Here is a 13727-nt window from a genome sequence, read left to right as displayed (position 1 = left end):
ACCTCGTGACAAGACCGAGAATCTTTTTTTAAATAAATAAATGGTATTCGATTTTTAAAACCAAGGAGTTTTCAATTAAAAAGATTTTAATATGACAGGAACAGTGGAAATATTCCATTCCCGATACTTTTAGTGCAGCCTAGTATGTGCTGTGTCAAATACTTGGTAGTGTATGTATTGTTTTCTTTATTGATTTAATGTAATTGTTATAGATAATTTTAGAAAAATATTAGCATTCTGCACTTCTCTCTATAAGTGTGGGAAATTTCATACTCCTGCGTCCGCGTAATCTTCATAAAAAGGGTTGCTTCACAAAGTTGTTGCTTCGCGTATTAATTTATAGATAACCAATTAAATTGCTTTGGTTCATTCGTAACTATAACAATAGAAAAATAAAATAGATTAAGACATTGATTTTTTTGTCCTACCTATTCGCTGGTAGCATTAGGAGCTATTCCAGCGGACGTCAGACATTGATAACGCCGGATTTCCACCGACGACACCCCTGGTGCCTCTCTACAGAAGTTATCATATTATGAGCATTTGTCATTACATTGTGAAATTCGAATAGATTTCGTTCGTATGAATATGCTGTTGATTGTTTGTTTCTTTTGTTTTCAGGAGACCGGTTCACGGTGCTCTGGGAGAACGTACCCCTCCAGGAGGACCTGACGAAGAAGTTCACGTTCGCGGCGACCCTATACAAGAACGGCGACATCGTGTTCGCCTACAAGAACATACCGATCGACGTCAACACAATAAAGAACACGAGCCATCCCGTCAAAGTGGGCATCAGCGACGCTTACATGACCGACGCGTTCTACTACCGTGAGCTTTCAAAACTATATACGTTCGAACGTTATTACGTGCTAACCCGTAACCGTCCAAAAAACTGGAATAATAATTATGATTGAGTAATTACTCTGGTGGCCCGGAGGCCTTTCCAGTTTCATCAGGACAGGTGGGCGAATAAAGGCTCAGCCAGGAGGGACGGGATTTGCTAACAGCTGTCCGAGCGCCTCCAAAGGACCGTATACTGTGGACCCATAGACACAGCCCATTGAGTTTCTGGCTGGATCTTCTCAGTGGGTCGCGTTTCGGATTCGGTGGTAGGTTCCGCGAAGCCCTGCTCTTGCTAGAGCCAGTGTTAGTAACGTCGTCAGTAGAGCCCCTCACATACTCGCTTGGTGAGTCTAGTATAACCCCTCGAGGTCACTAGAATAGGTAGAAAAAAAACTGTTCGCACCTTTAGGATTGAGGTGGCTTAATTCAAAACTCTTATTTTTGAGTAAAACCCAAAAATGCAATTGAAGAATTGCCATTTTTTAGTTTTTCATTTATGATACGTTAAAGGTAAGCGCTTGATTTAAAAGAGAAAGAAAATGAGTACGTTTGTCCGTTTCTAGACTAAAAGAGATTGTTTAATTTTAATAAACTCAATAAAATACATGCTCAAGTCGTTCGAATTTTTTTTTTAAATGTTTGGTTAAGTTGTTTAGTTAAAAACTTGTAGAAATATACGACGAAAGAAAGATCTTCCACCGAGCGGGTGATATTGCTCGGTAGACCGATGGTCCGAATGTTGTTGTTCGGAACTTGTATATGAGTCGTCTATTATCAAAGGCGGCAATCTGTACATTTGGACAAAAAATTTTTATTGATATGTCAATACAGATTTATTTGAATATAATCGTCTCCTTCAAAAAATACGGTTCAAAACCTGCATTAAATAAAGGTTAATAGTTAACCTGTTATTTATCTAAGATGTCGTTCCGAAGAGTTTTGTGACTGCCAATGGAATACAAAGTCAATAATTCGTTTTTCTGATTTACCAATCATTGTCCAAAAGTCAGATTGCCGCCTTTGATAATAGTCGACTCATATATGCAAGCTTATCTTGAAAATGTCGTAAGCGAGATTCAGGCATCTGTCAATTATCTTGCGTTGTATGATGGCTACCGCCACAAACTCTAAACGTGCATATCACATAGGGCGTTTCTTTATGGTAATGACTGTTCTATTTTTTTTTTCTTATTAATAATACCCTTATTGCGTTAAAATTAGTATTTTTAAAACTGTTCACCGATTCACGTATTGCGTCTAGGGTCGTAGATTCGATTCTCGCATCGAACAAACATTCGTGTGACGAACAGGTTTGTTCGCGCTCGAGTAATTAATATGCGATCCGCCAAAAAAATAATAATTAAAATTGGCCCATTGATTAAAAACGTTGCTCACCTCTGTTCTAAATTATTTATTGATAATGACAACCACTAATATTAATTACTAACTTCATTGTGCCGGTGTACATGTACTATATCAATTGACTGTCACGATCCAGAGATCCCGAAGCTGACGATATACCACCGCGTCTCGTTCAAGAACCACAACATCAAGAACGGCACCGTCCTGTGGCTGACCGCGCTGCCGACCTGCATCCAGTTCAGCACGTGCGACGAGTGTCTCAACCACGACACCACGTTTAACGTAAGACGTTTTGACCTGTATAGATAATACACATAAATTAGTCTATTTCTGCCGTGAAACAGTAATGCGTTTCGGTTTGAAGGGTGGGGCAGCCGTTGTTAGAACTACATCTCAAGGTGTGTAGCGCATTTACGTTGTAGATGTCTATGGGCTCCAGTAACCACTTAACATCAGGTGGGCTGTGAGCTCGTCCACACATCTAAGCAATAACAATAAATTAAAAAAAAACTAATATTATAAAGGGGAAAGATTTGTTTGTTTGTTTGTTTGTTTGTATTGAATTGGCTCTGAAACAACTGAACCGATTAAAAAAAAATATTTCACTGTTGGAAAGCTACGCTATCTCCGGGTGGCACAGGCTATATCACTACATAGTATAAAACAAAGTCGCTTTCTCTGTCCCTATATCTGTCCCTGCGATGCTTAAATCGTTAAAACTACGCAACGGATTTTGATGCGGTTTTCTTTAATAGATAGAGTGATTGAAGAGGATGGGTTATATGTATAATAACATTCATTAAATAGTGAAGAAATCAATAATAAATTACAGTTTACGAAGCGAAGCGAGGGCGGGTAGCTAGTTTATTATATTTTCAAAAAAATTAGGGATCCTTCCCGATAACTCCAATAATGTAATCCAATGTGTAAAAAAATACCTCAAATTCTTTACATCGCGTGCGCTACTACCCAAGCGAAGCCGGGGCGTGCCGCTAGTTATAGATAAGCAACTCAAGCACTCAACACATTTGACTGAAAATTTATTTGAAACCATGATCGTACTTCACAATAAAAATAACCTAAACACACCGCCTCATGTTATTATGTGCTGATGCTATGATGTTGAATATACGTTTACGCACGTATGACGTCATCTATTGTTATACGTGTTTAGTTTAAAAATTATGATTCAAACCCTTAATTCATTCAACAGTTACTTGTCGAAGCGTTTATAAGAGAACTGTCTAGAAGCGTGTCTCAAATGATGTCATTAATATCGATTTATTTATAAATCATCTTTTAAACTATAATAGTGTTTAAATGATCGTTGAGTGTACTTTATTGTACACGAAAATAAACATGAAATACAAAAGTACAATAGGCGGTCTGACAGACAACTGATAGTTGGACAAGAATTATTTCACGCAAGAAATTAACCACGGTGTACTAATGAAGTGAAAAAAGAATGTGTATGGTATAATAATGATATTCTTTTAGAGAACACAAAAAATGAATTATCAGTTTACACATAGACACATTGTACTTTTTTTTATTGCACTTGTAGGCAGACGAGCATATGGCCCAACTGATGGACTCCAGTAATGCCAATGTGGCGGTAGCCATCATACAACACAAGATATTTGACAGATGCCTGAATCTCGCTTACGACATTTTCAAGATAAGCTTGCATATATACAAGTTCCGAACAACAACATTCGGACCATCGGTCTACCGAGCAATATCAACCGCTCGATGGAAGATCTTCCCTTTGTCGATTAAGCTTCCCACAGCCAATATATCTACAAATCATACCTATGTAACTTGTTTTTAAATATTATTAATTAAACTAATTAGATATTTTAGTCAACAAAGTGTTAGTGTTTAAATTATCGTACGATGTTTTAATTTCAGTGTACGTGGTGCAGTCGTTTGCAGAAGTGCTCGAGCGGTACAGACAGGAACAAACAAAGCTGGGAGATCAAACGTGAGTCTATTATGGAACTTTTTTTAAGGGATTTGATGACCTGGTAACTAAGACCTTTAAGTCAAGTCTTATTTTAATTTATATCTATTACGGAACTGTTTGTACTATCACTACGTTCACAGCGACAGAGGGGACGTAGGAAGGCAGCGCGAGGAGGATGGAGGACCAGCTTTGTGACACGCGTCATTTTTGTTAATACAATTTAATTTGCAGGTAGTCGAATAAAAGCAATTCCATAGCATGTATTTAAGTCTAAATACGCAACTGTTCTCTTGATATAGTTTCAGTTTTCACAGTCACAATATAAGAATACAGGGGTTGTTTGCATCACGCGTACTAGTCACGCGGGTCGTGCGAATACTTAGTGTACAAAGACAACCAGATCCCGGATATCTTGATAAAAATACTAACTCCGAACCGAATCCGAACGATTCTCGAACTCCGGTCACTGACCTATCGTTAAAAGAGTAGATCAAGAAAATTTCAATATTAAAATCCAGTACTTTATTTTTTAAAAAAAAACTATTTCTTGACTATTCGGAATTTGAAACTATTATTCTCTTAACCTGTTCTTTAGAGTAAAGCCAGTAGTGATTCATGTTTCTAGAACAATCTCCTTCGAATCACAGCTCATTTTCGATAAACTTTTTCATGTTGGGAGCGATTCTACTACTGTCCTATACGTTTTTTTGCGATCAAGCAGTCACTAAATCTAATATATTGACATTACAGCTGAGATATTTGCCCTCACATTTCAAGGAGGATGGCGGCTCCTTTAACCATCACCATCTGTGCAATGAAGATCGAATATCTATATCAATATTATAAAGCTGAAGAGTTTGTTTGTTTGAACGCGCTAATCTCAGGAACTACTTGTCCGATTTGAAAATTCTTTCAGTGTTAGATAGCCCATTTATCGAGGAAGGCTATAGGCTATATTACATCACGCTAAGACCAATACAAGTGGAGCACCAATAAAGAATGTTTCAAAATCGGGCTTATTTTTATCTTTTGAGAGCTTCCGCTGCGTGCGCTGCAGAAACGGTTAAATTTTCGCTAAAATAATGTATGACAACATAGTTCCCCTCTAAAAGATCTAAAAAAAATATCCGGGACAGCATATGTCTTTATGTTAAAGTTGGCTCACTATAACGTTTTTTTAAGCTACTCAAATTTGTTCTAAAATAAAGCATTATTTGTGAACTATTCCACGCGGACGAAATCGCGGGCAAAAGCTAGTCTTAAATAAACAAAACAATTTTTAATATTTCTTTAATATTAGCGTTATTTGTTACCTTCATGCACAGATAACCCCCAATAGATACCGCATTATTCAACATTTGTTTCAATTCGACTTCACCAAATTTTGAGGTAAGCATGAGTGGCGGGGGACGTGTCAAGTGTGCTGTGATTGGATATTTCAAGGACAAACTTATAATGCATCAAACCATAGTGATGGGACAGATTTAAAATTGTTGATCGATAAATTTGGTAGGATGATCTGGATCATTGATATTTTAATTTTATTATTAGCTATAAATAAAAAATAAATTAATTCTAAATTATCCACTACTTATTAAAAATAGATAAAAAATAATCTAAGTATATTATGTATTTTTCCACGACACTGTGTTAAATCAATAATATGATTACAATTTTCGTGATCAAATTGGTGATATATTATATCAGGAAAAACACTTTCACCAACAAAACTACTTAATGTTTGTGTTACAAAACGTTTTTTATCTTTATATAATACAAAAGCCTTGGGTTGTATTTATTGAGCTTCGTATGACTTGCTTGATAATATTTTAAACATTAAACATTACTGGTTTAATAGTAAGGTTTTAATTTTTTTTTGCTACAGTAGAAAAAAAAAAAAAAACAATGCCCAAACAAATGTCGACTTGTGAATCACAACACTATTGATACACGTGCAGATTTAGACAAAGGCAACTATTGTAATTTACATGATCAGTGAAAGGGACATTTCAAAAAGACATCAACGGGTGCTTTGATATTACATATTACTTTTCACATTTCGTCACCAGTATAAGTTGAACTCTGGAATATTTCAATTACGTTAATGTAATAAAAGTACAGACAAGTAACAGTAGTTACCGATGAAATGTTATGCCATCTTTTTGATAACCAGATGTTTTAGATGACTTGCCACACCATTTTATTGCACAGGAAGCCATTTATAATATTATTTGAATTTAAAACTATCTCTAAATATTGGCAAGAACTCGGCGTGCTTACGGGTCTTAAACTTGGTCGACACTGATGTCGTGATTCTTAGCGTCACTTCATATACTAGCTAAATCACTAATGTGCTGTTAACATTTGTGACCCTGTATGCGGAATCTATTGGGGGTTATCTGTGCCTTCATGTGACTATGATGCGTTTTCCTCAAACCGTTAATGCTGAATGTAGGTCTCTTCTATATGTTTCCTCCCTTATGGCTTTTACCCATCTCACTCGTTGCCTATCTACGTTCTACATAATCAATATAACACTGGTTAATACATATTTTATTACAGAATGCAACGCGTCTGCACTGACGAACGCGACGACCTGCCCGGCGACGCAGTCCGACACTGCCAATAACACTGTCAACGCCAGCACCACAAATAAACCTGATAATCAATCAACGACCGCAGCCGGTACGTGTATACTGTATATGTTATATCAAACATTTTTAAACCGTATTGAAAATTCTCCGGTAACGTCGATCTTTTCACGAAAATTTATAAGTTAACTAGCTGACCCGGCAAACATTGTTTTGCCTTAAATAAGATTTCTAGGGAATTTCTAGTGTAGAAAAAAAAACTAACTTATTGTAAGTGTGTAAGGATGTGGTAAATGAGTGAAAGAGGTATGTAGTGCTGTGAACGATGAGGGAATATATAATAAAAATAACAAAACCTCATTCAACCACATAATACCTCATTATAACAACAAAAAAATGTCCAAATAAAAAAAAAAAATTAGTGGTGGACAACCCTAATCACTTAGGGGTATAAAAAATAGATAGTAGCTGATTCTCAGGCTTACTGAATATGCATAAAAAATTTCCTGAGAATCGGTCAAGCGGTTTCGGAGGAGTATGGGAACGAACATTGTGACACGAGAATTTTATATATTAGATTTACTAGTGTTTTTAATAAGAAGTCTACGTGGACTATAAGATAAGACCTCCGGTGTACTCGTATCCGCGATGTGACAGTGTCGGTGTTAAAATCTCAGGAAGACATCGTTTTTTCAATGTAATACGTACTTAACTCGTGTTCTCACAAATTACTCTCACGATGAAGGAGTAACATCATCGTGTGTTTAAAATTTGACCCGTGTATTGTGATTTGTGTAACAGCAAGCGGGTAAGAAGTGGATGAGGAGAGCCGCAGACCGGGCTCAGTGGTGTAGATTGGGAGAGGCCTATGTCCAGCAGTGGACGACTGTGGGCTGTTGATGATGATGACGATGATGAAGCGGGTAATTGAGTAATTAGCTTACTACGAGCAGCACACACCGTCTACGCAATAATAATAAAAAATTGAATGCATATTTATCTAAATAAATACAGTCTAATAATGTATTCTGGCGACTTATTTTTTTCCAGATGCCGTTGATCACGCAAAATCTCGCGTTCAGATCTCAGTACCGGTTCAGAGGAGGCCGATAGGGGGCGCCGTGTTTGGGTTCGTGGTGGTCGCTCTGATATGTTCGCTTGCACTTTGGGTGGTGTACGCGTTCAAGAATCCTCACACTCGCAGCGGACAGTTCCTTATTAAGGTAAGTTTACTGTTTCATTATTCATCTGTGAATCTCAAAAGTTAAGACATGGAGTCTCTTGAGTATGACGGTATTAATGTTATGATGACCAAAGACCCTAGTACTCCAAGTTTGTCATGAGTTATTCACGGCAAGTCTCATGCTGGAACTCTTAAAACTTTCAACAATTAGAAACGTCTAGTTTATACAATGAAATAAGTAGAACAGTGGTGGAACACGTCGCAGCATCCATTGTTAAAGATAAGAGTTACGGGATAATAAAATGAGTGTTACTAAATTAAGCAAACACTAGCAGCATGATAGGTTATACAAAATCACCTGGCTAATGATTCTATGCTCGGAGCCGTTTTCAAAATTTCAATTTACAAGAGAAAATAGAATATTTCAATTACAATTATTGCGAACTGGATACATAATCATTGAATTAATTTTAAAAAAAACAGTATATTAACCCTTTGAGCGCGAACTGTCGATAGATCGTGTGTAAAGTGCGCAGCGTCGCAATACTGACTATTGCGCAATCCGTGTGCTTAGTGCGAGTATTTTAACGTTCTCGATAGCGTAAAAGTTACCTCATATCTGTATGGAATGGGATTGTTTGCCTACGTTTGCCGCTAGGGGCGCTGTTCCAACTCCATACAGAATTGGGTTAACTTTTACGCTATCGAGAACGTTAAGAAACTCGCACTAAGCACACTGATTATAGGTATTAGGTATCGACCTATACGCACGTGTCTCAGCGCGCGCACCTATAACGTTTTTAATAAGTTAACATTTACAAATAACCATTGAAAATTGTTTTGCTGTGAATTTATTTTTGTAATTTTTTATAGCAATTTCTGCAAAATATATTATTATGTAAATAAGCTCAGTACTAAATGGGTTAAAAATCGCATTTTTCTGTATCCTCATCAAATAATCCTTATTAAATATTTAATTGATGAGATTTTAATGATTAAACCGTTAATATTGAATTGAGATTATAATCGTATGTCATTAGTGTGATTATTATACATATATATATATACGATCCACAGTACCGTCCGTCGCAGTGGAGTTGGCGTCGCGGTGAAGCGCGCTACACGGCCGCCACCATCCACATGTAAGACGCCGAGCCACCCTCAATACAGAATAACACCTAACGATCATTATTCACATTTATAATCTACCTAAATTTCGAATTTATATTCTAGTTTAGATTTAGTCGAGATATGTATTTAGAAGATTTTTTTATTTTTATTTCCATTACGGTGGCTTATGATCGTTCTCGAAATTCGCTCTTATTTTTACAACTAGCTTTAGTCTTAGCTTTTTCTCCAATCATAATAATCCTCCTGCCTTTCTTTCAGTCACTTGGGGTCGGTGCAACATGTTTTTTCTTTCCATATTCCTCTATCATATATTCCCCTCTTACACATATCGTCTTTCACGCAATCCATCCATTTTTTCTGAACTCTACTTCTTCCTCTAAAACCTTACACATTCATAGTTAAAACTCTCTTAACAACCTCATTTTCATTTCGTCTCATCACATGTTCATACCATCCCAAACGCGCACTTCGCTTCTCTGTCACAGGTGCCACTTTCAGACTTCTTCTAACATATTCATTCCGAATTTTATCCATTCTCGTTACTCCACACATTCATCGCAACATTCGCATAGTTTTTTCTCCAATCTCATTAAAGCAAAGGCAATAAACAAGACATTCATTTAAACTTCAGTCTATAGTTAAGACATTCGATAACACCATCCCGCCCCTCTACTCCCTACCCCCTGATCAGGTAGCAGGAGGAAGTTGTCCCCACGAGACATGCGAATATCTTTTTTTATTTAATTCCTTTGCTTGCAAAGGATCAAATATCATTAATAAATAAAGATTTTCGGTCGACGCTAACTCCCTCTATCGTCGGTTTCGAGAACGATTCTAATCCACCCGTGTACACCACTAGCCAACCGAACTAAACAAGACAAAGTACTAGAATGTAAACGTGTATTCGGGATTTGTGAGTTTTTTTAACAAAAACCGTATTGTTATTATGAGTTTGAAATTTCCGATTTTTTTTTCAAATTGTGGTCACCCCAACTGGTTAGTCGGATACCATATTTAGATTTTTAGTATCACAACATCTTGTATAGTTTCTTGTTATTAAAAAAGTGGTGTACACTGTTTTCGTATTTATGTAGTTTTTTTTTAAAGATTACATCATTAATTGACCTTTATAAAATAGTTTATGTTTGCGGACGCATCTTTCTTTCTCTTTATTTTGTATAGTTGAATTTGTAACGATATTATTGTTTTGAAGCGGGCGATTTGCTGACGCTGTTTATTGACATGGCACAATTATTATTAGACTAGGCGGGCACATTCGTTCACGTTGTCGCAATTTATAATATATTATTATAAAATATATTAATTGTTTATATACTTTTACGTGAATTGAAAGTTTTGTCTAAGTATATCTAGAAATAACAAAATGCACATATTTACAAAAGAAAAAACCTAAATAAAACGATACCTTTTGGTAACAGCAACTACTCAGTGCATCTAAAACATTACATATCTTATATAATATATATTTAAGTACTGAATAGAAAATAATTATACATGAAATATATGTTATAAGAAAATGTGGAAATAATCATAAATGGATTATTTCAATAAAATTTACAATATTTAAGAAGCAACACAATACAAAACATAATGTGATTTGAATAATAACGTAAAAAAATGTATGACAGCTATTCTACATATTATAATCGCAAGCTTAATATAGTTGTCGTTCTGAATATTCATCTTCGATAACTAACATTTTTATTCGCGTAAGTTCAAGATCCCGTAGGGAGATACAATGAGAATGAAACGTAAATGTAGTATTGGTATACCGGCGCAGTTCTGAACACTCCTCGTTGATCCGAGATAGCGATTAGTATCAGACAACGAAATCGAATTTTTTAATCACTTTTTGCACACCCCATTAAAGTGCGTCACACACGGCGAAGATGCCACAATGTTTTATCTTAACATACAATATCGCTCGCTATACATTTTGTATGAACTATAACTATGGCACATGGTTAAGATAATATATATTTTGTATGAACTATCACACATTATTAAGATAATATATATTTTGTATGAACTTATCACACATGATTAAGATAATATATATTTTGTATGAACTATCACACATTGTTACGATACTACACATTTTATAGTTCATAGAAAATGTTATAGCGAGCGATATCGTATGTTAAGATAAAATATTATAGTATCTTCGCCGTGTGTGAGGCCCTTAAGTCTGAACGCATAAATGCATGATTTAATACATAAAAGACGCAATTGCTAAAATATTTACCAATCAAAGAATTAATTTCTTATGTCAGATGTGTAGATTACGAACACTGTATCGATCAGCTCACCGTAAAACCGCTACATAAAATTAAGTCGACAATTAAATATGGGACATATTAGTAAAATTACCATCCGAGTACACGATACGAATGAAAGAAATATGTTTTATTTGTTTAATAACATAAAGTATTTTTCTTTTGTCCATTAAAACTATTAGAAGTTTGAAATTACAATTACAACTCGTCAGAATATAAAAGACTACCAATGTGGAACGTTGTGATATGTAGACTTTTGTAAATATATTATGTGAACGGGTCGACGATTGTGCGTATATACATGTGTTTGTATTCCGTAAGTGAATGAACAATGGCTCGCCGGCAAAACCTCTGATGTCCTTATGTCTGCGTCAATAATTCTTAGGTTGCTACGGAATGCAACATGATGGGTAAAAATACCATTTGGGATATCTAATCGGAAAACCTGGAGTTTGTTTTTGGACTGGCCTAATGCGATCCGTCCTTAAAACGTTCCATTATAAGATTATTCTCATGAACTGCTTCGTCAACGAAACGATGCGTCTTTGTTATTTTGTTGGATCTCCGTTATGGATTTCGTAAAAAACCGGTCAGAGAAGTTTCGAATTCATAAGACGTGTGAACAATCACGAAAATAATATTACAGAAAACATAGTAAAATGTGTTTAAAATAGAAATACAAATATTTTGCTATATTCAGAAGGGAACAGGTACATTTTTAATACTGGATGCCATATACTTGACAAATTGACACAATATATAAGAGTTTTTATCCATATATCAAACGTGTTTGTAAAAAAAAACCGAGAATAATCATATCACTATTTTTGTCTAATATTGAATGCATATTTCATTTTGTTCTATTTAAAAGACTTATTTTGATAAGGAGTTAATTATATTCTACGAAAAAAGTATATTACTAAATAAATTTCACTAATGTCTGATAAATCTCTTTAAAAATAATAATATAATGTGCCTAAAGTGGTTGAATTATTCACTTTTTTAATATTGTGCAAGAGTTTATATAATTAATATTCATATACGAATAACGGTTATTTACGACAAAAATGTTTGATTCAAATAAATAGAATCTCCGGTGATCTGCTTTTACAGGTAAAACATTTAAAATTAAGTTTGGTATAAGATTTATTGGGTTCGGTACTTATAAAAATCAAAATTATGATTGAAATTCCGTGTTATTGTAACCTGCAGAGTAGTAGTACAAAACCGAACGTGTAACGTATACAATTGAAAAATATTTTTTGAAATCGTTACTCACATTAAGTCTCCGACAAATAAGTATATATTTGACATTATCAGTGAAATATTATATAATGTTTATAAGCTATTTACCCCGCAACCTACAAATGGTGCTCTATGCAAATTATACGTCCAAAGTATTGTTATTCCAGAAATTATGGACCAGGGCATAAATGCCCTTACAAAATTTATTCTTATTACACGATGATAGATTTAAGAATATTAGTGATATTATGTGTTTTAATAAAAATAAAGTTTCTTCATGGTATTTTGGAGATGTAACCTTTTTAGGAAATAATATATTCTTGATGTCAACATATTATCTTGTAACGAGTTTGTACACCAAAGATCTTTGAAATTTCGAATCTTTTGGGGACATTATAATTCTTCTGTGACTGGAGACATGTTCAAATATTCATATTGTATTTTACGTAATCTATCCGGTTTCTATCCGCGAGTTGCTGTGTGTTGATTAATAAACTTGCCGTTGGAAACTAAATGCTGTTTTATTTCAACCAATCCCTGTTCTCCGTGAATGTCTATTTCGAGAAAGAACCACTAGGAAAGGTCTAAAACTGTTCCATATTGATGATTTTTACTGGTGGTAGGACCTCTTGTGAGTCCGCGCGGGTGGGTACCACCACCCTGCCTATTATTTCTGCCGTGAAGCAGTAATGCGTTTCGGTTTGAAGGGTGGGGCAGCCGCTGTAACTATACATGAGACCTTAGAACTTATATCTCAAGGTGGGTGGCGCATTTACGTCGTAGATGTCTATGGGCTCCAGTAACCACTTAACACCAGGTGGGCTGTGAGCTCGTCCACCCATCTAAGCAATAAAAAAATACCGTTTTTTGCGGCTTACATAATCTGAATCCGTATGCGGTTTTAAAAAAAAAGTATTATTGTTCATTGTCACGTTGAACAAAGAGCGCAGGTGTGTTTATTGCGTAACCAACCACATACTAGATTAATAACCCATTTTCCTTTTCAGTCATTATTCAAAACTTAAGCTATTTCCAAAATGAACGTTTCGAGGATGAAAATTCTTGTGAAATTAATATTCATAATTTCGAATGTAGACGCTAGGATATTC

The 13727-nt window shown here is 35.3% G+C and overlaps 1 protein-coding gene across 2 annotated transcripts in view; it reads left to right on the top strand.

The window, feature by feature from the left end:
• The window catches only part of LOC101745405 (plexin domain-containing protein 2), a 56033-nt gene extending 42901 nt beyond the window's left edge, over positions 1-13132 (top strand). For both annotated transcript variants that reach the window (XM_012696055.4, XM_012696056.4), the window contains exons 7-12: positions 622-828; positions 2342-2487; positions 4117-4189; positions 6734-6856; positions 7813-7985; positions 9023-13132. In XM_012696055.4, coding sequence (XP_012551509.3) covers positions 622-828; positions 2342-2487; positions 4117-4189; positions 6734-6856; positions 7813-7985; positions 9023-9091 — 791 coding nt within the window. In that variant the 3' untranslated portion in view covers positions 9092-13132. The remainder of the gene's footprint in view (positions 1-621; positions 829-2341; positions 2488-4116; positions 4190-6733; positions 6857-7812; positions 7986-9022) is intronic.
• The last annotated feature ends 595 nt before the right edge of the window (positions 13133-13727 follow it).

This window comes from Bombyx mori, chromosome 1 (assembly GCF_030269925.1).
Source record: "Bombyx mori chromosome 1, ASM3026992v2".
Classification (NCBI taxonomy): domain Eukaryota; kingdom Metazoa; phylum Arthropoda; class Insecta; order Lepidoptera; family Bombycidae; genus Bombyx; species Bombyx mori.
This window is presented reverse-complemented; position numbering and strand designations above follow the sequence as displayed.